General features: G+C 45.3%; 1 protein-coding gene across 2 annotated transcripts in view; it reads right to left on the reverse strand.

Moving 5' to 3' along the window:
* The window catches only part of SPRED2 (sprouty related EVH1 domain containing 2), a 108,963-nt gene extending 89,057 nt beyond the window's left edge, over nucleotides 1-19,906 (reverse strand). Inside the window, exons 1-2 of one of the 2 annotated variants that reach the window (XM_019798054.2) lie at nucleotides 19,263-19,906; nucleotides 815-1,147 (exon numbers count right to left, since the gene is read on the reverse strand). In XM_019798054.2, the coding sequence (XP_019653613.1) occupies nucleotides 815-834 (20 nt within the window). In that variant the 5' untranslated portion in view covers nucleotides 835-1,147; nucleotides 19,263-19,906. The remainder of the gene's footprint in view (nucleotides 1-814; nucleotides 1,148-19,262) is intronic. The other variant, XM_002917739.4, reaches the window with a different exon arrangement.
* Between the last annotated feature and the right edge of the window lie 2,814 nt (nucleotides 19,907-22,720).

Below are 22,720 nucleotides of genomic sequence, written 5' to 3' on the forward strand. Positions count from 1 at the left end.
TTGTTGGGTAAATATGTCTTTATGGACTTCATAAAATGCAGATTGTGTAAACACATACTCAGGAACTATTAAAAGCACTGGGTGGCTGGAGTGAGGCTCAAAGGTGGCCTTTAAGATTCCTGAGTACTCAGCAGTTGGACAATTACGAAAATGAACATCAAGGATGTAATTACAGTTTAGGAAGTGGATCTCCTGGCTTGCAGTCAGAGGAATCACCTGGGGGAGCTTTTCAAAGATGCAGATTCCCTGGGCCATACCTCAGAGAGGCTGATCCAGGACGTCTGGGTGGGCTGCAGACCTGTGCATTCTTAACAAGCCCTGCAGACTATTGACTGACTAGGTGGCCCAGGACCAGCTTTGAGAAACACCGATTTCAATGCTATGAGCAGAGCATTCACCTTCTTGCCTGTCCTTCTGCACCCGTGCCAAAGAATACAATCCAGGGAATACAAAATAGAGTACTTCACCTAGAAGTGGAGAGTTCTTTGGGAAAGGAGGGAATGCCCGTCCCCATCTGTGCCCAGCACACCAAAAGCCAAGCGGATACCTAAGTGCTCAGGCTGGCACAAGGAGGGCCTCCTTTTTGCCCTGTCACAGGGAGAGAGGTCTACTCCTCTACAGCCCACAGCAGCTGAGGGGACCAACATATCCATTAAAAGAAGAAGCGAGGGTGCAGGCTCAGCATGAGCCGCACACATTTTCGATGTAAACAGCCTGGTGCCTTTATAGGGACCACGGCCCCCCGCCACCCTAGACTACACGAAGAGAGGCAACTATCACAACATCTAAGAGTCTGCTGCATCTGGAAAAGTACCTCCAGTCCTGGGCCCCCATTTTGAGAGAGATGGTTGAACCTGAACACTGATAAGGAGACCAGGATGATGCTTGGCCAGGAGAAGAGAGCAAGCACTGCCTTCGTGTATCAGCAGGGCGCTCAGAACAAGAGAAGCGGTTGTTGCTGCTGTAGACAGTGGTTCCACAGAAGAATCTGCCGACAATCAGAGCTGCATGCCCAAGTCACTGTGCACGTGGGGTCCTTATCACGGAAGTGTCCAAGTAGAAACTGAAGGGCCATCCAGCATGGTGGAACAGGGCATACTTCTCAGCTCCCTGAACTGGTAAGATCTTCGGATCCTGTGTTTCAATCCTGGGAGAGGGAGGAAGGGAGGGGTGCTTTCATATGGACAACTGTGCCCTCGAACATGAATAACCTTATCCCCAAGAGCTTATCACAGCAGCTCATTATAACATTTGTTTTTTCTGGTGGACACAGAGATTACCAAATTAAGTATCAAATGTGGTGATGTGGTGACTTAAGTATTCCCAAGGCCAGCAAGTGTCAAATCTATAAACAGTTTATGAATGAGTATAAATTTTCAACAATCAAGAGTGAGTACTTGTGGGTAAGAATTACTGTGTCGTTTATTGAAAAATTCACAAAATCTGTATAAAAAGTTGCCAATATTCCTGTTCTGGAGGCACCCCACCTCAGAAATGCTAACAATCTAATTTACATCAAAACGCTACTAGTAAAACTGCTTAAAGAGAGAAACATCGACTCTTAAAAACACCAAAAAAGGGCCAGACATTTTCAAGGACCAGGTTGTTTTCTCACAGCTGTGCACTACCGCACACATTCACTCTCACATGTTTGAATTAAGCGATTCTTAACTTCACCTGCCCGTTTAGCAAATAGGGGAAAGGAGGAAGGGCGGACTAGCTTGTTTGGGTTTTATACATGTGTTAGTACAATTCTTTGCATTATTATCCCACATGGCTGTCGCACCATCCGAATCAGCATTCTTGTTCTAGCTGAGAAGCACCAAGGCTCTCTGGATGTGAAGCGCTTATCCAAGGCCGTATTGGCTGGTCACTACTGAATGAGCTGTCCCTCAACCCTGGTGTCCCTGGCTGGGAGGGGCTCATCGCCCCACCACCCAAAATCATGACCAGCTGTGGTGGTGGCGCTCCTGCAAAGCTGTCTGGACCTTTGGCCCTTTCTCAGAGGTTCCAAGCTCTTGTCAAGACACATTAGTACAGAAGGAAATGCACGTACGCAGTCCACTGCAGGAAGCTGAGGAGCCACACGACTGCGGGCCACTGGAGTAATCGCAAATCCATCTGCTTCAAACTTCTGTGAAGGGAGCGTTTTTGAGAAGAGGAGCAGAAGAGGAGAGGTAGGGGACTAAGGGATCGACAGGCAACGGGAAATCTACAAAGGAGGATTCTAAATAGGAGATTCGGAGTCCGAGGTGCACAGGCCCAGACAGTGGTGCACAAGCTGCCGTTTTTCTGGAGTTCTTATTAAGTCTAAGTTGACTTCAGTCCCATTTTTTTGGTTTGATTTTTTTTTAATTGTGACAAAATACACATAACATAAAATTTACCATTCTGACCATTTTTAAGCGTATGGCTCAGCGGCATTGAGTACATTTACATTGCTGTGTCCCATTTTCTCCTAGTTCTGGGTTGACAAGCTACAATCTTAAAACCTGGCATCAGTTTTTGTTAGAGACATCTGTTTTAAGTCAAAGTATTTGCATTTCTAGGTAAAAGCATGATTCTATAACTCTGTTTTCCTTTAAATTTGAGCAAATACCAGTCTCACATTAACAAAGGCTTATCAAAAATCAAACGCAAGAACTATTCTTGTTTCCTGCAAAATAACTGGCACTAAAGAAAACAAAACAAAAAACCTGTATTTACTACTTCAGCTATTAAAATAGCTAAATATGTATCCTACAAGCAACTGTTACATCACCAAGTTAAGGGCTCTCAAAGTTTTAGCAACACCTTTTTAAAAAATAATTTTAAAAAAATCATAATTTTGGGCAGCTGTAGGTGATTTTTCATATGCTTTAGAATTTTTTTATTAAATAAAAGACCTCTTGGATCAACAATTAGAATCTATTTTTTGTCTCTTATGATCTCACTTCACGTGTAACATCAATTTGGTATCTTCCTCCCTTAGTAATTATTTGTTATCCAACTTAAATGAGTTGGAACCAAGAGGGAAGCACAGGAAAAGGAGGAACACTTCCCAGACCATTCCCGTTCACAGATATGGAGGTGTGTGGCCTCCAAACTGGCAGAGTAGGATAAATAAATAGTAATAACAAACTGGGGAGGTGGGAGAGGATCTTTTACATTTTTTCTTTAGATATAATTGACATAAAACATTATGTTAGTTTCTGGTGTATGACATGATTCAATATTTGTATATACAATGAAATGATCACCACAGTAAATCTAGTTAACATCTGTCACCCAGGATCTTTAAAAAGAGTACATTTTCCCTAGTAAATACCATCTTAGTTGGTTACGAGCCTCTAGGTTTGGTTGGGCATTCCCCTCTTCCCTTCTTACAAATCCTGATTCGTCTAAGGCACATTAGAACCTCCTCGATTTACTTTAATAATGACACACAGAGTAGAGGTGAAATTCTAATTCAATTTGTCTAGAGATGAGAAAGGTTAAGACTGTAAAGTAGGAAGGGCACTGCACCCTAAACAGCATCCCAAACCAACCGCAGATATGCTCCACCTGAGGGCCTCTTGTTATACTGATAAATTATCCTTGTCAGGACAGTTGTGGGGAGGGGGGTCTGTTTCAGGTTGCATGCCAGGGATGGTGGGTGGACCACACCTGTCTAATTCTCCTGGTCACTGTTGTGCTGCTCATTGTGGAATAAGAGGAATGCGGAAGAGGGACCCATCATTTACATCCAAACAACCCACATCATTTGGATGATCCAGAAGCACTGGAACTAGGAGCCTGAAACTCCACACTGGGATCTTCAGGCTCACAGGGGACCCTTTTACTTTATAAGTGAGAAGAATGGCCCAGCTGATGCGGATTAACAAGAAAAACAAAAGGGAGGGGTGGATAGAAGCCCAAGAGAAAGAAAGTTTTTAAAAATACAAGTTTTCTAACCTACACAGATAGGAGGAATCTTGTTATCCCAGGGGGAGTCCTGACTTCAGACTATAGTTTCAAAGCAGGAATGGGAAATGGATCAAGCGTCACTGTGGCGAAGTAGGGTGTGTCCTTCCAGCCTGTCTGTGGGACCTTCGGCTCTTGGGGATAGTGTCTTGGTTTGGAGATTATTTTCATTCTTCCTCAAGGCTAGGTTTCTACAAGCCCTTGGCTACAACACTACCTGTGTTTGGTATAAAGGATAATCCCAACTTTATCTGGGTTCAACCTATGGGGCTTAGGAAAACTTGAAGTAGAAAGCTACCATATAAAATGCTCTTCTATGACCAGGTGGTCAACTCTTCCCTTCCCTCCTTAGCTTAGCAACACCTGTTGGCTTAGAAGCGGGCAGTGTTCTCACACTAATGTGCCAAAACCGCCACCCTTCCCATCCTGGCATCCACCTACCCCCACCCCACGAGACCTGCATATCAAATATTACTTCCTGCTGTCTATGACCACACAGCCTTGGCAGTTAACATCAAAAGCAAACACATGGGGAGAACAGAAGGCACTGGAGCTGGGGAGGAAGAACAAGCAGAGGTAATGTTTCAAAACTTTTTTGCTGGCGACCAGGTGCAGAAAACTTGGAACATCACATGTATTTCAATTTTTCATCTAAGGGCTCATCTCCTCTCTCCCAGAATGGCAAGCTGAAAGAGGCCCTCCTCTGTCTCTACTCCCAACCCCTTTGTCCCTGAAACACAACACCTGGAAGCCAGACCTCAGGACCCCTACCTGCCACCTGCAGGTGAGCCACACAGAGACAGCATGTGGCAAGGCCATCTACTGCAACCTATTGCACAAGAGCTGACCAAGGCTAGCGCTCTGTTCAATGTTGATGGTTCACCGTCTACATGGACCATGTTAACTCGAACTGATTGTTCCACCATCTTTATCCTGTCTCCTGGGGATTCCACAACTTGAGGATAGCAACTATCATGAATGTTTAACATCATGCCCAAAACAGGACTGGAAGGAACCAAAGCCAGATGACATCTGCTCACTGACATATCCCAAACCACAGACTAGCGTGGTGACCCAAGTATACTCATTTGACCTCTCCAGACTGCAATTTATGTGTACAAGAAGGGAGCTGAGATGGTATTTTCCTAAGAGCCGTTTCAGTTCTATAATTTCATGATATAGTTGCAACCATTTTACTCTACTGAGGAAGGGCAACGTATCCTGTGCTTCACAAGGCCAATTTCAACAGATCAGTGCTGGGTTTCTGCAGAAGTAACAATACTAAAAACAAACAAAAGAACACTTACTTGAGTGATTCCCAAACTGTAAATTTGATCTACAAAGTAATGTTCTGAATTTCACAGCACACTTGACCGTCTTTCAATAAGCGTAACGACACCCCCCTTGGAACAAAACATTTTACAGCAATGCCTACTGCATTTAATTAAGGCTAGAGAGAAAAGTCCTGCCCAGGTATGGCAGGGAAGCAATTATTAGCAACCTCCTTGACTCCAGCCTAGCCCGCACTCTCTAACTAATTTAAATTTAACAACATACCACACCATCTTTGCTTCAAAACTTTAAACAGCTCTGTCCTACCTGAAGAACAAATGTCCAAGTACCTACTTTGCTAGCCTGGCGCTCAACAGCCTCCCAAAGTTAGCCTCAGCCAACTCAACCAGCTTTCTCTGAGCTCCCCCAGCATAAACCTAGAGGAGTTTCCACCTGTGGAAGAAACCTCTGGACAAGAGATCCCTCCTTCCTATATGGCTTGACCTGTGCCTCCCCACAAAATACCACCACTATCCTTATCTGAGTCCTCTAACATTCAAGACCCACCCTGCTGAAAGTGAACTCTTCCCTGACTGCTGCAGCAAGAAGTATTTTAATTTCTGCTTTGTATTTTTCTCTGTTTTAAAAAAGAATACTGGGGCACCTGGGTGGCTCAGTTGTTAAGTGTCTACCTTCGGGCTCAGGGTGTGATCCCAGGGTCCTGGGATCGAGCCCCACATCGGGTTCCCTGCTCCGCGGGGAGCCCGCTTCTTCCTCACCCACTCCCCCTGCTTGTGTTCCCTCTCTTGTTTGCTGTCTCTCTGTCAAATAAATAAATAAAGTCTTTAAAAAATAAAAAATAAATAAAAAAGAATATTATGCCAACAGACACATGAAAAGATGCTCAACATCACTAATCATCAGGCAAGTTAAAACAACAATATCACCTTACATCTGTCAGAATGGTTAGTATAAAAAAAAAAAAAAACCAAGAAATAACAAGTATTAGCGAGGATGTGGAAAAAAGGGAACACTCATGCACTGTTGGGGGAATGTAAATTGGTGCAACTAATGTAGAAAACAGTATAGTTTCCTCATAAAAATTAAAAACAGAAATACCACACAATCTAGTAATTTCACTACTGGGTATTTACTCAAAGAAAACAAAACTCTAATTCAAAAAGATACATACACTCCTATATTCATTGTAATATTATTTACAATAGCCAAGATATAGAAGCAACTCAAGTGTTCATCAAGAGACGAACAGATAAAGAATATGTGGTGTGTACACACACACACACACCCATGGAGTATTAGCCATAAAAAGGAAGATTTTGCCATCTGCAATAGCATGGACAGACCCAGAGCATATTATGCTAACAGAAATAAGTCAGACAGAGAAAGACAAATAGCAAATGATTTCACTCATATGCGGGATCTAAAAAACAAAATAAACAAATCAGAAATAGATCCATAAACATAGAGAACAAAATGGTAGTTGCCAGAAGGAGGTGGGGTGGGAGAATGGGCAAAAGGGTGAAGAGGAATGGGAGGTACAGGCTTCCAGTTACAGAATGAGTAAGTCGCAGAGATGAAAGGTACAACGTAAGGAATACAGACAATGGTATTGTATTGGTGTTGTATGGTGGCAGATGGTAGCTGCACTCGTGGTGAGCATAGATACAGAGTTGTTGATCACTATGTCGCACACCTGAAACTAACGAAACATTGTGTGTCAGCTATGCTTCAATTAAAAAAAAAAGAATATTATGCTTATAAATAAATACGAATAAATTTTTTTAACATTAACTCCCTGTAATATCGGGAACTAGGAGAGTCCTTCAATATTGTTATGTTATTCAACCCCTTTATTTTAGAGTTGAGAAAGCAGAGTCCAGAGAAGTGCGACATCTTAGGTCGTATAGCAGGCTAGTGGCAAAGAAGGAAATGCGACTCTAAGTTTCCGGACTCCCAGGGCACTGTACGCATGTTAGCAGGTAGCCATCTTCTCTGCTGCTTGGTATCCACTCAAGAGCTGCACAGCACAGGTACTGGACAACCCTGACCGCGGGAGCTAAAAAGGGCAAGAACTGAGGACACAGAAGACTCATGCCCCCGGCACTCCTTCCTTTAAACAGAAGACCCAACATGAAGCCAAGTCTCTAGGGGAGATGTCCTGACTCATTTTCAACTCCTCCTCCTCCAACTAAACTCGGCCCCTACTTTCCTCAGACCTTCCAACCAATCTGCACCTTCCTGCGTATGTACCCCTACAGAATGACCACACTTACATCCTTACATCCAGAATGAGGCCTACAAGGATTCCCAATTTTCTAAGTGTAAAGACTCAAAGGGAGAAAATTCGGATACCAGATCCCCTCCCTAGAGATTAGTTTTATTTAATAACTGTGATTTAAGAAAAATATACAACAAACATCCACTGTGAATTGTGTAGTATTTTATTGAGATCATGGTTTATTATTCTATAAATGCAGCTGTACATTGAAAGAGGGTAATAGATACAAATGGGTGACATTACGTATTTGGTTCACAGACACTTGGAGTGTTTGTGGGTTCTCAGACACTCGGTTGGGAGACTTCAGATGGGGTATCTAAATGCTAGGGAAGAGGGGGTCTTTAGTCTCTCATCACCTTCCTGTCAAAGAAAAACATGACGGGCTAGTGAAGACACAACCAGAGGGTCACCAGCTCATTTCAGATTTCCCACCACATCCGCCCCCATGTTGCAGTTTTACTATCATAAACGTTGGGGTATTTTTAGTACCACTGTTTTGGGGGAACAAAGGGTCTCTCACTTACTTCAGTCCTCTGGTCTATTCTTGGTTTTCCTAGCAATGCTGCTGCTTCAAGTGGAAAGCCCCATCCAGATTCATATTCCAGTCTTCTCCCCATCTCTCACCAGGAATCATCTCTAAAGAGTAAGCACTGACAAGTGATGGATAATTTGCATTTTAACCCTATTCAAATTTGGGTAAATGGTTTAATATGCATGCTAATATGCCATCATTATTCCAATTAAGGAAACTATTATGTTAAAGTGTTTAATCAGGAGAATTAAGGAGAACTCCAGACACCTAAAATTAACCTCTAATAGTCTTGACATTCATTTCATTTAGGTGCAATTTGCCAAGCTATAAGCAACTCCCTGGTTAAAACTTCTGCTTAGGCACGTGGGTATTCCTGATAAGACCTAAAAGCAATTCATTTCCTAACTAGATTGCTGTCTAAAAGAATAAACTGAAAGGGCTGCAATTTAAATACAATCAAATCCCCAAGCAGTCACATTCCAGAGGACTTAAACACCATCATCTGGATCCCCAGGAACAACAATGCTATTCGCATCAGAAACAACACAACCACTTCCTCTTTCTCTGACCTTCTCTGTTTAATTACTTCCTGTGATTTCTTCTAGGGCTGTGTGCGCCTGCCTCCCAGGGTGGCAGGCTTTCTATACAAGACTGATTTGTCTGGAAGGTGCAGAATGCCAGCTGACTGTAGACTTGACAAAGTTCTGGGACTTTGTGTTTCTTTTTAAATGATGGATTTCTTGGGCTTCCTGGCATTCACCAAGAACTTTAAGCCATAAGAAAAAATTCTTCCAGCACATTCCCATCTAAAGTCAAGCTGTATCTCAATGCTGGAAACCCTGCCAGGGATGGAGAAGCGGCTGCTTGATATCTCTCCATGTATAAGCACCACGTTCTCATCCGATGAGCTTCTTCAACAGATTCCAAATGCCAAGTATGTGAAGTTGACTTTGAAGACAAAAACCTGACAGCTATGAGCTTACTACCATCACAACCATAGAGAGGTCCTTGCTACTCATAAATAGTCATCCATGGATCAGCAGCACCTGAAAGTTTATTAAAAATGCAGAATCTAAAGGGCACCTGGGTGGTACAGTGGGTTAAGTGTCCGACTCTTGGTTTCAGCTCAGGTCATGATCTCAGGGTCCTGGGACTGAGCCCCGAGTTGGACTCTGTGCTCTGTGTGGAGTCCACTTGAGATTCTTTCTCCCTCTCCCTCTGCCCCTCCCACTTGTGTTGTCTCTCTCTCTCTCCCCCTCAAATAAATAAATCTTTTTTTAAAAATGCAGAATCGGAGACCTTACTAAATCAGGATCCTCACTTTGCAAGACTCCCAATACAAGTTCAAGTTCTGATCCTCCTCTCAAAATAGCTAGGCTAAAACACAGGTCCAGAATAGTGTGCAATGTTATCCATCCCGCTCATTCAGACTTTCAAGGATATGGTGGCTAGCTCTTTTTCCCCAAGAGGTATCTGTAAAGTTGCTCTTTTTCTCTTTTAAAGATTTTATTTATTTATTTGAGAGAAAAAGAGTGAGCAGGAGAGATAGAGAGGAGCAGGGGGAGGGGGAGGGAGAAGCAGACTCCCCACTGAGCAGGGAGCCAGACTGGGAGGGGGTGGGAGGGCCTGGAGCCCAGGACCCCGGGATCTCCAGTCAAGCCTAAGGCAGACACCCAAATGACTGAGCCACCCAGGCGCCCTAAAGTTGCTCTTTCTATCAGTATAGAAAAGGCCACCTCTGTGGGCACTGCTTTCCTACTGAAAAGGAATGCAGAAAGAAATGTCACCTCATAGTTTTGAGGTATTTTCAGGATTCAAAGTGAGTTCTAATTTCATTTGCTCAACAGTAATATAAATCAAGCTGTACGCACAACACAATTTTCTTATATAAGAAAACTAAAGCTCTACAAAGTTATGACACATTAATATTCTATAAACATGGGATCTGAAGTTTAAAGGACCTGGACTAAAAATAACAAATTCTGCTCTGTGACCTCAGACAAGATACTTAACCTCTCTGAATCTTCTTGCCTGTCTGACATATTCCATCCATGTGTGAGTGCACAAGTGAGTGTACATTCAACACACACACACACACCCAAAATAACTTGAAGAGCTTGTTAGGGGATTCTGGGAAGGGCAGAATGCTCCAGATGAAGAGCTCCCCCCGACCCCGAATTTGGGAATCCCAATGCCTGCAGCCCTAAGAGGAACCCTACAGAAACAAGAAGAAAGAAAAAACAACTCTGAGAGTCAATCATCAGGATGATGCTGTCCTCATAACCCTAGGGCATATGCAAGTGCCTAGCACCCTAGAACCCAAGCTCCCTAAGGCCAGAGACTCTCTCTGAGTCACAGTGCTGGTACTGCTGGCAGATCCGGTGTCTGGTGCATTAGGTGCAGTAAGTGACTGGCACTCAACAGCTAGTTGCTCCCTTTCCTCAAGCCTCACCACCCTGGTTATTTATTTTACCCGATAAAATAATTAATACATGGCTTTGCATTAGAGTCCAAATATCTGCTTTTTTTTTTTAAAGATTTTATTTATTTATTTGAGAGAGAGAAAAGAGAGAGAGATCACGAGTAGGAATAGAGGCTGAGGGAGAGGGACAAGCAGATTTCCTACTGAGCGTGGAGCCCAAGGTGGGGCTCGATCTCAGGGCCCTGAGAATATGACCTGAGCCGAAGGCAGATGCTTAAACGACTGAGCCACCCAAGCATCCCTAGGGTCCAAGTGTCTTCTCAAGTCAAGTTCTTTAGATTCAAAGTCTATTATGCTCTGAATGGACACCTGTAATCTAGTACCCCAAGTCTCCTTAGTATAAAAGACGTCTAAGAATGGATGGAAAGGGCCTCAAAGCTAGTTTAAAAACAGCAGACTCCGGATCTGAAACCTGTTTATACACAGATTAATGAAAAAGCAACCATTAGGCCTTCAGGCCCAGAAGTAACACTGAGCCAATACATACTACCCTGGCAAAGCAGACCTGCTCTGGAATTTTGAGTCTGAGAAAAATCAGATTCAATTTAACGTATTAGGTGAAGAAGAAAGATTTAACTACCGTATTAAGACTATATTCACACTTTGCAATTTTAAAAGATCTGTAAAAATGAGTAAAATTACTGGGATGCTGATGATTAAGTTAAACTCCTGATCTAACATTCACTTTATTTCTTGGCTGAAAATATAAAACATAAACACCAACACAGCATGCAAGAGACAAAACAAGTCATAAGCCAACTCACTCCTAAGTGAAACTTCAGCCAGCCCTCCGCCACCAACCCAACCCATACCAAGCCTATTGACTCTTAGAAACAATCTGAATGACATTGGTGATAGGATTTCTGGACCACAGACAGAAATGGCAAGAAAGCCAAGGATGCTAATACTATAGGTAAGTACACTGACGGTAAGAGAGGAGGCCAGCTTCCATAAGACATGAACTCTCAAAAAGACAGCCAACTAGGCTTACTGAGTAAAAGGGCCAACAGTCAGCAGGGCATTACTGATACTACAGCACCAAAACTAAAGTGCTACTCTCAGTCCTACCAGCACAGCACCAGAAAGCCAAATAAAAAGCAGAACATGACTTCTAGGCTCTAATTCTCCTCCTAGAAACCCCCTTGAGCAAGTCACTTCAGCTCTCACAGGTATAACGTGAGAATATTGTTCCTTGCCTCAAAAGCTTGCTGTGAAGGTAAAATATTACGAATGGATATCCTCTACCTTGTCAATTCTGAAAATAAATCATACCTTGCCACATGATATGAGACACTGGAGGTGGGTAAGTCCCACTGAATTTCCAATTTATAAGGCACTGTGCTGCAATGCTTTACCTTCACAATTTCATTTCCACTTTTTAACAGCCTATGAACTAGATAGCAGAGCAAGCTTCATTTACATTAACCCAGGGCTCCTGGCTTAAAACACCTGCCAGGGGCCCTTAGCGAGTAGAGCACAGAAGCACGGTATGACCCCAAAACCCACATTTCCTCTGCTACCATCACAGCAGCCTGCCCCTCCTGGACGTTTTGAAAAGGCAACCCCAAAGTCTTTTTGGATGTAGGTACAGTAAGACTAATAGTTTATATTTTGATATAAGGTAAAATTATTTTTCAATTAACAAATATTTGCTTTAACCAATCAATGAACGTTTGCAGAAAGCCTACTATGGGCTCAGCACTCTGCAAGACTCCAAGTATAAGGCTTAACAAGCTATTATTCCTAACACCTAGAAGGGCAGATAGGGCTAACCTTCTTTGTGCATTCTCAGGGTGGGATGCAAATACAAAATAAGTAGTGATTATCTGAAAAATCAATACTGGAAGCCAGAGCCAAAGCAATGCAAGGAGAAAAATAACAGGAGTAAGTAATGAAAACGGAGAGACAAAGATGTCCTTACCAGATGAACTAGGAAAGACAATTAAAAACTTAACCTGGTAATTAAGTTTAAGCACTTACGAATGGACCACAGAGAATATATCTAAGGATGAAAACAACCAGATTCTAAAAATCATTATATCAGTACACAGAGGAGCCAAAGCCATACATTTCAGAAGCTGCCCTAGTTCGAATCCCTTCAATCTCCAGCTCTAAATGCTAGGATGAAGTCAAAATCCACTTCTTCACCTCTGAGCTCCGAGGGAGCGCAAAAGCAGGTATTTTGTTTTTAAATAAATATTAAACTACCCTTTGAGAGTAGCATGAATAACGCGCACAATTTGCTATCTTGCGCGCAGTACGCCACACATGAACATAATGCCAACAAAGCTCACCAGAGAAATTAGTTATAAAACAGTTGTTACTTAATTTAGTGAACTCCTATGCCAGTTACTATCAAGTATTTTACTGAGATCCTGGCCTGCCTTCCTTCCCCTGACATAAGACACACATCAAGCCGCAGTTAACAAGGCTTCATGCCCACCCACGGCGAGCACACAAAAAATGCTTTTTGTTCCACAGGGCACTGTGTGCGTCAGTGCAAAATATTCCTTCTACTCCAGTGACGATAAGCCCTAGAAAATGCCTTAAAAAATCACCAATGTCCTAGCCTTACATATCGATTAAAAAGGAGCATTTACAAGAGTTTATCAATATGACTGGGTCTCAAAACAAAGAAAGAAAGGAAACCAGCCCACTTTGCTTGAGAAAGCAAGCCAAAAACAAAAACAAAAACAAAAAACCCACACACCAAAACTTCCTGCTCTGCCTCTATTATTATCTTGTTCAGTTTCTGAGGGTTTTGCTATCAGATCGTGTATTTGTGTTCAGCCCGGTAATACAGGAACTATGCCAATACTGGTGTTCATCAGCACGCTGTCTCCAACTTCGAGTGTTGAGACTCCATCAGAACCCCGCAGCTACTGCAAATTGTTAATATTATGATTTCCGCGGAGATTCTCCTGCACAGGCAGAAACACAGGCCCTGGCTTATTGCACTCAAGATCTTCCACTTCCCAACTCCCACAACAGTGACTGGAATCAAAATGGTTTTGAGTTGTCAATCACCGATCATCACTACCAGATAGTTCTGCACCCAAGTTCCACAAAATGTGCCAAGGGCTTCACGTGAATGCGAAGTTTCTCAGAGGGGGCTTTTACACACTATAAGTTAACCAAATGCAACGACTGTAATTATTGCGTTCGTTGGTAGGGACAGAGCGCTTTAAAATAATTAAATCCACTTTTTAATTCAACAAACATTTATTAAGCATCCATAATGTGCCCAATGGTATTGGGCCAACAACTAGAAAATTAAGCATTAGAGGTAATACTAAATCCAAAAAGCTCATATTCTGGTCAAGAATCTAGCTGGGTATAAGCCCAACTCTAAACAATGAGAAATGCCATACAGCATGGGGGAAAAATGCTATAAACACTTCTCAGTTTTGACGTGAAGAGCAGAGGGGAGGAAAGACTAGGACCTCATAAAAGGAATGGCCGCAGAACTGGTGGGAGGGGGAATGAGCAGAAATTCACTTGTTGAAGGGAAGGAAGAGAGAAAATTCCAGAATAAAGAGCATGAGTAAACAGACTGTTGAGGCAGAGTAGTTTTGATATTTGTACTGATGCACTTTTATATATTTTATTTGGTTAAAGGAAGTGGAAAGCAGATGGGATGAGCCATAGCTAGAAAGGAGGGAGCACTTGCTAAATCCTCATGGAAACAAACCTAGCAGATGGAGAGAAGTTCAAGCCCACCGCCTAGAAAGATGTACGGCCTTGCAGTGAGGTGCTTAACTTTATACAATGACAAAGTCCTTGCTTACAATTTTGTTAAGGTCTTTCCAAGTGTTTTGTTTTGTCTTGCTTTCCAGAATGGACCAAGATTCCAATTATGCATAGCCAACTCCATGCATTTAAGGATTCTATTCATGTGGAGTAGAAACATCCCTTTTTTACAGCTAATGCAAAGAAACTGGATCAATATTTGTTGTACCAGGTCTCATTTCCAAAAACCGTTATTTCAACAAACGTACAGCTAACCTCCAATAACCAACTCTGAATTCATACTCCTATCATGTTTAGGTGTATCATAGAATTCTCAAGCTCAAGTTTATTTAAATTCACTTTAATTCAGTATGTGCCTCATAGCAATTTCAGGGAAGATAAAGGAAGTGGAAAAAATTACGGCAATGACAGACTATCATCAATTTAGAATTAAGGACAGCATGACTGACAGAAACAGTGTGAGCTCGGAAGTCAGAATGACTAAGGCTGGCCTGCCTGTCCTCTTTTAAGAGGGTACCTCACAGTGGTTGAAAACAGTCCCTCCTGCGCCACGCTGAGTCAAATCCTAGCTCCTTCATTTACTAATGATATGACCTTGGACAAGTTACTCATCTTCTCTGGGCCTCAGTTTCCCCATCTATAAACGGAGGTAATAATACCCTATCTACCTCAGAGGACTGTTGAGAAGACTAAATGAATAAAGTACTATTTAAAAATGTTTGCTATCTTAGGCAAGCAACTTTATTTAAGCTTCCTCATCAGTTAAATGGGGTAACTCCGGGGCACCTGGGTGGCTCAGTCAGTTAAGCCTCTGACTCTTGATTTCAACTCAGGTCATGATCTCAGGGTCGTGACTTCAGGGCGGTGGGATCCAGCCCCGCATGGCACTGGGCTCTGCATTCTGTGAGGAGCCTGCTTGAGATTCTCTCCCTCAGCCCCTCCCCACTGCTCTTGCCTGTGCCAGCGTGCTCCCGCTCGCTCTCTCTCTAAATAAATAAATAAATAAAATCTTTAAAAAACAGTAAAATAAATGGGGGTAACTCCTTCTTCATAGGATTATTTGAAAATTAAGAAGCTGAGCCTATAAGGAACCTATGCCAGTGCCCTGCTAAGAGCCAACACCAGACACCTGATTTATGCTTGGTGCTCACAGTAACTTTTACATAGGATAGCTCATTTAATTTTCACAGCAACTCCATGAAATTGGTTAACATTCACTCCCATTTTATTCACTCAGAAAAAACCAAAGTGAAAGGTAAGTTGCCTTAGATCAGAAAGTGAGCAAATGGCTGAGCCTTGAGTCTTAAGTATAAGTTAAATGCATTTAACTCAGGATCTTTAATTGGCACCTAGCTGAAATGACAGTTGTAAAAGACATTTTTCAGTCAATTGGGCTGAATGTTAAAGAAAACAGGGAATGATTCTTAATTTTGTAAAGTGTGATGATGGTATTGTGGTTTCATGGAAGAGCAACCTCATCTTTTGGGAAGTAAGCTCAAGTATTTAGATATAAGACATTCTGATGTCTAATGTTTTTGAAATGGTTCAGCAAAAATATTTAAGTTTTTTTGTAATGGACGATATTTCAACATTAGGAGAAACATGACTAAGGACAAAGCTACAAGTCCATCCTCAGCAAGATATGTGTTGCAGAGAAGAGTTTATGAGAGGAACAGAAGAGCTAAATGGAAGGCCCATGTCTCCTGCATTAAGCTCACTTGAGAAGGGTTTCTTCATTTTGTCAACAAATTTCCAAATCATTCATGACCATAATCAAATGCTTAAAGATACAGACAAAATGCATACAATAAAAAGAAAAAATTTTCCACTCTTTTGTACAAAAGATCATTTTCAATAGCTTGTTGATGCTTTTTACTATTAAATTATTAAAAAAACCTGTAGAGTTGTAAATCTTAACATGCATTTGTAGTTGGAGCGGGATCAGAGGAGAAGTATCAGAGTATTATCTGTATGGAAGCTTTCTTAGGACAGCTGGCAAAAAAAGCAGACAAGCTTTCCTGAACTATCATATATTTATTAGAGAAGTTTTAAATAGACATGGAAAAGAGCATGAGAAGACAAAACATTTACTATTTTTTTTAAATTAGGCACAATTTTGCCAGTTACAAGATTCTTACTGTACTCTGATGCTAAACACATTTATTATATATCTGAACCATTTAATAAAAACCTTAAATATATATGGACTCTAAAGAAAATCTATTTTACCTAAGGCATAACTATTTCTCCCATAGGTCTCCAATTTGAGGTCACCAAATCACTTTATTTGTAACACACCTTGTCTACTTCCAAAAGGTATCTGTAGGACCTCGAACATAAAGCCATTAGAAAAGAAAATAAAAGATCAAAATTCATACTAGAGGAGGGCTAAATAAATCTAGCAAAGGCCTAGGCTAACTATGACTACTGTAATCAAGCAATACTTTTAGCTCTGAGCTTCCAGACAGCGGTTGCAAAAAAAACCCCCAACAACAAAAAGGCAATCACAGCAAGCTCTACAACCTAGAGAGAAACCTTCTTCCAGGCACTAACATTTAAAAGGAATTTTTCAGATAGGTCATTACATAAGAACTTGAACGATATAATGGACAGTGTCCACAAATGGCAGTTTACAGACCATGCAGCCCGAGTTCTTACCGGCTTACATTTCATGTCTCATGCCAAGGTCATTACATTAAAAGTAATCCCGGGAAGGCCATTTCTGCACTGGGTTAAGGCGCCACAGTTTTCTGATTCTCTAACTGAAACCAGAACCTGTCCTCAAATACCTATTGTCTCAACGGGGCTTCTGACAGCAGTGGGGGTGGCCTGTTCCATGCTGAACTGCTCTGAAAGCATGACATAGACCTAGTCATTTCTTGCTGGTGATCCCACCCCAAATCCTTTTGCTTTCGCTATCAGATGGGGTAGGATGCAAAGCTGACATGCTTCGGTGAAAGGAAGAGAACAGGCCAGTATTCCCAAGGGATGAAGCCAAGAAATCCAAGGCAGGGCAAGTGGAACCAATCTTCAACAAGAATCCCTAAGTCCAGAGCAAGGCAACCATCCCTCCCTGCTATTACTGCTATTTGTGTATGCAAGGACAAAGAAGGATCTATAAAAACACTTGTCTATCAGTCAAGTCCGAATGGGGGCAAGGCCCAGCAGCATAATTCTTCCCCACAAGAGCAACTTTTTTTTTTTTTCATTTTACCGTTTCAGTCTATGAAGGCAAAGCAAAATGTTTAAAAAGACCAGCACAGGTGGTGGGATCGCAGGGACATGCACACCAGACGAGATGCTCTCCAGCTGCGGGTGTCTGGCAGACCAGGGGTTACTGCAGTCAAAGATCCCCGGGGACCACAGGAAGGAAATTCCCTTTCCCAAACACCAACCCTCTCAACACCCTCTCCCGTCCAGCCTGGCAACAGCAGACGCCAAAGGATAAAGGGGCATTAAAAAAAAAAAAAAAGTGAAGTAGATTCTTAAGAGTAGCATTCTGTCACCTGCTGCAAGAAAAGCCCTCCCCGTCACCCAGCCCTGAGTCACTTCCCCTCTCTGCACTGGCTGTCAATGCTCGCAGGGGCAAAAGACCCCGGGCCTCTTGAGCAGATACCTGCAGCCCCCACCACCCCGCAGACACACTCTCTGGGCCTCCCCCAGGGTGCGTCCCCGCGGCTACCGACGGGCTCTTTGCGCCCAAGCCAGCGCCACTGCTACCTTAGCTAATGGCAGCTCTGAATGAAAGGAGCCGAGGCAGGCTCCGGATTTATGAATGTGCAGGGGAGGAGGGGAGGGATATCATGTGACAATAAAGGAGAGCGTCTTATTCACCAAAAAAAAAAAAAAAAAAAAGTGGCTGGTGGCGGGCACAGCCACTGAGCAGCGGCGGCAGACGCCGTGCGGTGACCACTCGGACCCGAAGCCGACGACCTCAGGCGCCGGGCCCAGGAGCCCTGCCTCCGCTTCTCCCGGGATTGGAAACGCCTCGGGCGGGGGTGGGAGAAAGCCAAACCCAATTCCGCGACCGCGAGGCGGCAGGGAGCCTCACCTTGGCCCGGGGCTGGAAAACGGCACGCATCCCGCGGAGGGCGGCGGGTCAGCCCGGGAGCCCCTCCAGCGGAGCGCCCCGAGCATTGTTCCCCTTGGGCCCGCGGGCCGGGCACGCATGCCTGTGCACGCGCGCACACACACACATACACACACACGCACACACTCACATGCACACAACGGCCCGCAGCACATTGCCCCGCACGCTCCCGCCCGCCCCCGCAGCACACGACTCGGATCCGCCCCCGAGAGGCCCAGATCCCGCGGGGCGCCTATCCCGAGCCCAAAAGCGCGTGCACACACGCTCACAAGCGCCGCGGGACCCCTCCGGCGGCTCTCGCACGGCGACCTGCCTAGAGATCCGGGCTCACGCAGACCCCCGCGCAGCCCGCGCCCAGTCCTCCCCTCGCTCCGTCTTGTTTTTTATGAATGAAAATGTGGTATGCAAATGAGAGCGATTCAAGAAAACGAAATGGCGGAGCCTGGGCCCCAGTTGGCTCCCTAAGGGATTGGGGGGCGAGCGGCGGGGCAGGAGTCACAAAGTCACTACATGAAAACCCACCGACCCCAGGAAGCCGGAGCGGGGGTGTCAGGTCTATCGCTCCGGCCGCGGAAGATTTCGGGGGGGAGGGGGTGTTTGTGAGTCCCAGGAGAGGGAGCGGGGACCGCCCCGAGGTCACCCGCGCGCCCTTGGCCCCCGCCGCGGCCACCAGCCCGCCGACTCAAGTCGCGCCCCCGCCGGCCCTCAGCAGTCTTTGCCCCCTCCTCACTTCAACCAACAAGGGGGGAAATCTCGCATCCCAAAGCCCACAGGCCGGCTAGTAGCTTCACCCCACGCCAAGTTCACCCAAGCAGCGTCTCCGCCTGCGTCCTCAGTCCCGTCCCCCACGTTGCCCCCGCGGGGCACCCTCGTCCCACCCCGCGGCCAAACTTACTCGTCCGGGTGTGTTTCTTCGGTCATTTTCCTGTTCACCTAGACGCCTGTCCCGCGGCGGGCAGCTTTGCTCCCTTCATCTTCCTGTCCGCTCACCCCCCTTCTTCACATCTCCGGAGATCGCCTGATTTGGTTGGGGAGGGGGAGCGGCGAGAGATGAAGGGGCGCCGCAGAAGGCAGAAGGGGAAGCAGGGCGATAGGAGCGCGGGGTGAGGTTTCGGGAAGGGGTGCAAAGACAAGCTGCGGGAGGAGTGAGCGCCGCAGAGCCCGGGGCTCGGCAGGAAGGGCTCCGGGGGCTCGGCAGCGAGCAGAGGGGGAGAGATTTGGGCAGGGGACGGCGGTGGGGGAGAGGAGGAGAAAAACAAGCGCGCCGTGGAGCGGCGGGGACTGCTGAGAGGAGGAGTAGAGCAGGGCCAGCCGCGGGTGGGGGCTCGGTCCGGGGTCGCCCCCGGGGGCCGGGCCAATCACGGTTCCGGGGAGCGGTCGGCGGCCGGGGGAGGTGCGCCTGGGAGGCGGTGCAGGGCGCCCCGTCCGAGCCCCATCTCTCGACTCCACCGATTTACTCCATATTGGATTCTCACCGCCGCCAACAGGAGGAGGAAGTAGGGCGGAAGCGATGACGTCTTCCCAGCGGCCAGAGGTGGTGGAGTGCAAAAAGCTTCCTACTTGCGACCGAAAGAAAAAAAAAAAAAAGAGAAAAAAAAAAAAACTTTGTCCCGCCTACTGGAGCATGCCCGGCTTCCTTTCCCCCCCTCCCTCCCGGCTTCCACTCCCGGAGGAGCCGCGGAGTGGAGTTGTTTGCGAGGCTTCTGGCTGGCTCCGGATCCTTTTTCGCCAGCGCTCCGGGTTTTAAGAAGCCCGAGAGGAGGGAGGAGGGAGGAGGCGGGAGCCGGGGACTCGCACACATCTGGCTCCAGTTTGGTTCCCTCTCTCCGTCCAAACCCCTGGATTAAAAATGGTGGGGGGCGGGGGCGGAGACGCGGAGTTGAGGGGAGGCCCAGAGAGGTGCTTGGGCTCTGAGGACCCAACTACCCTCCACAGCGGAGCGGGAGGGTGGCGACTGCACAGGTGTTATTGCCAAGGTTCTGAATGGCAGAGGCTTTTCAATTTCTCCTGAATCTTGTGATCTTTTTTTGTCTTGGTAGCGGAGTGGGCATTTTTGAGGAATCATTATTTGTACATAAAAAAAAACAACACAGCCCAGAAACGTTTGCATTTCAGTAGAAATGATGGACTTCTCACGGTTAAAACGTGAGCCCAAATACATTTTAAAAATTATTTAGTAAACCTCTTGCATGTTGGTAGGATGGCCCTTGTCCCAGGCCATAGTTATTGGGCCAGAGGTTACCAGCCCAGTGGGCTTTGGCACGGATGAGGAGATAGCTTCTGGATCCCTCCTCCTCCTACGCTTTGTCTTTAAATGATTTTTCTTGTCTTGGCCCCAGAACAACGGGGCTGAGTGGGCCCGTGCTCTCCAAAGCAGCACTGTCTGGGTGATGGATAAGACTGGCTTCCCTGGCATGTAACCTGTGCAGTTGCACAGGGATCTTTACTTGGTTTGATATTCTGCTGTTGCAGTTTTGAGATTCTTTATAGTGTTGAAACAAGTGGCTCCACACTTTTCCTTTGCAGTGGCTCCCACAAATTACATAGCTGTTCAGTATTTCCTTCAGGGGGTCTTGCTAGAGAACAAGAGGTACAGTCCCTGTGCCTTCCTGCTCTGCAAGCACAGTACACTTTTCCACCCTACTGAATGTGCCAAGAGTACATGCTGAGATTTTAACCAAATAGCAGCCATTGAACAAATTAAGAGATTAAATATATGCCTCAAATGTAGTATACCTAAAGGGTATATGTATGCATTTGGAGAGCCACAAGTGTTCCAAAGATAGTAATAGTATCACCTTGAACCGAGAAACTAGTGATTTACTCTAGGCTTCATGCCTATCTCAACCATGATCTTTGTGGACATGTATTGGGGTTCACCCACCTTTGATGCTGAGTGCTGGTGTGCAGTGCTGAAAAGGGAACTAGGCAAGGGAGGAACACCTGGGTTTATTTTTTTCCTAGCGGCCTTGAGACCTTGAGTGAGACTTTTAACAATTGCTCAGTTTCTTTATAAAACAGGGATAACAAGGACAATCTTGTCTTTCTCAGGTTTTGAGGCCATTGAGAGTCTATGAGAAAGCAATGAACAAAGGGGCATCTCATTGTTTTCTAAATCCCCATAAGACTAAGTCATCTATCCAGCTCTCACCTTTGGTCATTGCTTTTCTCCTGGAGGTGCTGAAAGAGATCCCACTCAGTCATTCCTGAACTTCTAGGAACAGATACTTGTCCATGTCAAAATTATCCACCCAATGGGCATCTCTGTGGCTCCACCCTCCAGTTTCAGAGTGCCCAAATGGCAAGGTGGCAGGTGAGATGATTATTAGTTTCTGCAGATAGGCAAGTGAATCGGTGTCATCACCACTCATTCATCCAGTTCCCTGCTAATAGCAGTGAATGACTGGTCCAGATGGCAGACCAGGCAGCCAGAGGAGCAAAGGAAAACATTCTGAAGTCCAGGAGTCGCCAGCTCCGCCGTTGGATGTCCTGATGTCAAATTCCAGCAGGTCCTTAGGTTCTCTGAGCCTTCGGTACAACACCTGTAGTGTCAGGATAATACCCACAACATAGGGCTGCTGGAAAGAATAAATGGCTACAGAACGTACTGTGTTAAGCAGCACGCTGCAAATAGATGAATGGCAACCCTTTCTCCTCTCTAGCCAATTGTATTACTAAATGCCACCCTCCTTCACGCACGTTCCTTCATGTTCCTTTCAAGAAATCCTTCCAGTTCTCTTCTGCCTCGTTCATCACCCTAAAGGGGCTTTTTAATGGAAATGTTCTTAGCAGGTCACTACTTGGTCTTCCCCATCAATTACTGCGACTCCTGCAGCTCCACAGAATAAATGGCGATATTGGGCGAATAACTCGGATATGTTTATTGATCTGAATATCAGGGTGTTATCAAAGTCTACTGAATTGTTAGCAAAATAGCGGGTATCACGGATTTAAGGCTTTAATTTAATGACCTTACTGAAAGAGCTAAATACCCACATCCGTGTCTCTCCCCCACAATCAGTAAAACGGGGCGGGCAGCTCTGAACGATCGATTCAAGGGTGTCGACTCAGAGTGAGATCGTACAGCTTGAAAAGTAGAGCCGATCTTCTCACAACTTCACGCACACCCTGCGGAGCCCCCAGCAGGACCCCCGCCTACTCGTCAAGCTGGAGTCTCGGACGGGGGAAGCACCCCCACCCGGGTCCTTCCGCCGGCCGCCTGGAAAGCCCGGAGCGCGGAACCGGAGCGACCTTCGGCGGCCATGGAATGGGCATGCTCAGTAGATCCGCAGGTCTGGTTTCACTCGGAGGCCGGCCGCGGCCCCCGCTCCCTACCGCCCCGCACGGGCGCGG

The sequence above is a fragment of the Ailuropoda melanoleuca genome, chromosome 4 (genome assembly GCF_002007445.2).
Source record: "Ailuropoda melanoleuca isolate Jingjing chromosome 4, ASM200744v2, whole genome shotgun sequence".
NCBI lineage: Eukaryota > Metazoa > Chordata > Mammalia > Carnivora > Ursidae > Ailuropoda > Ailuropoda melanoleuca.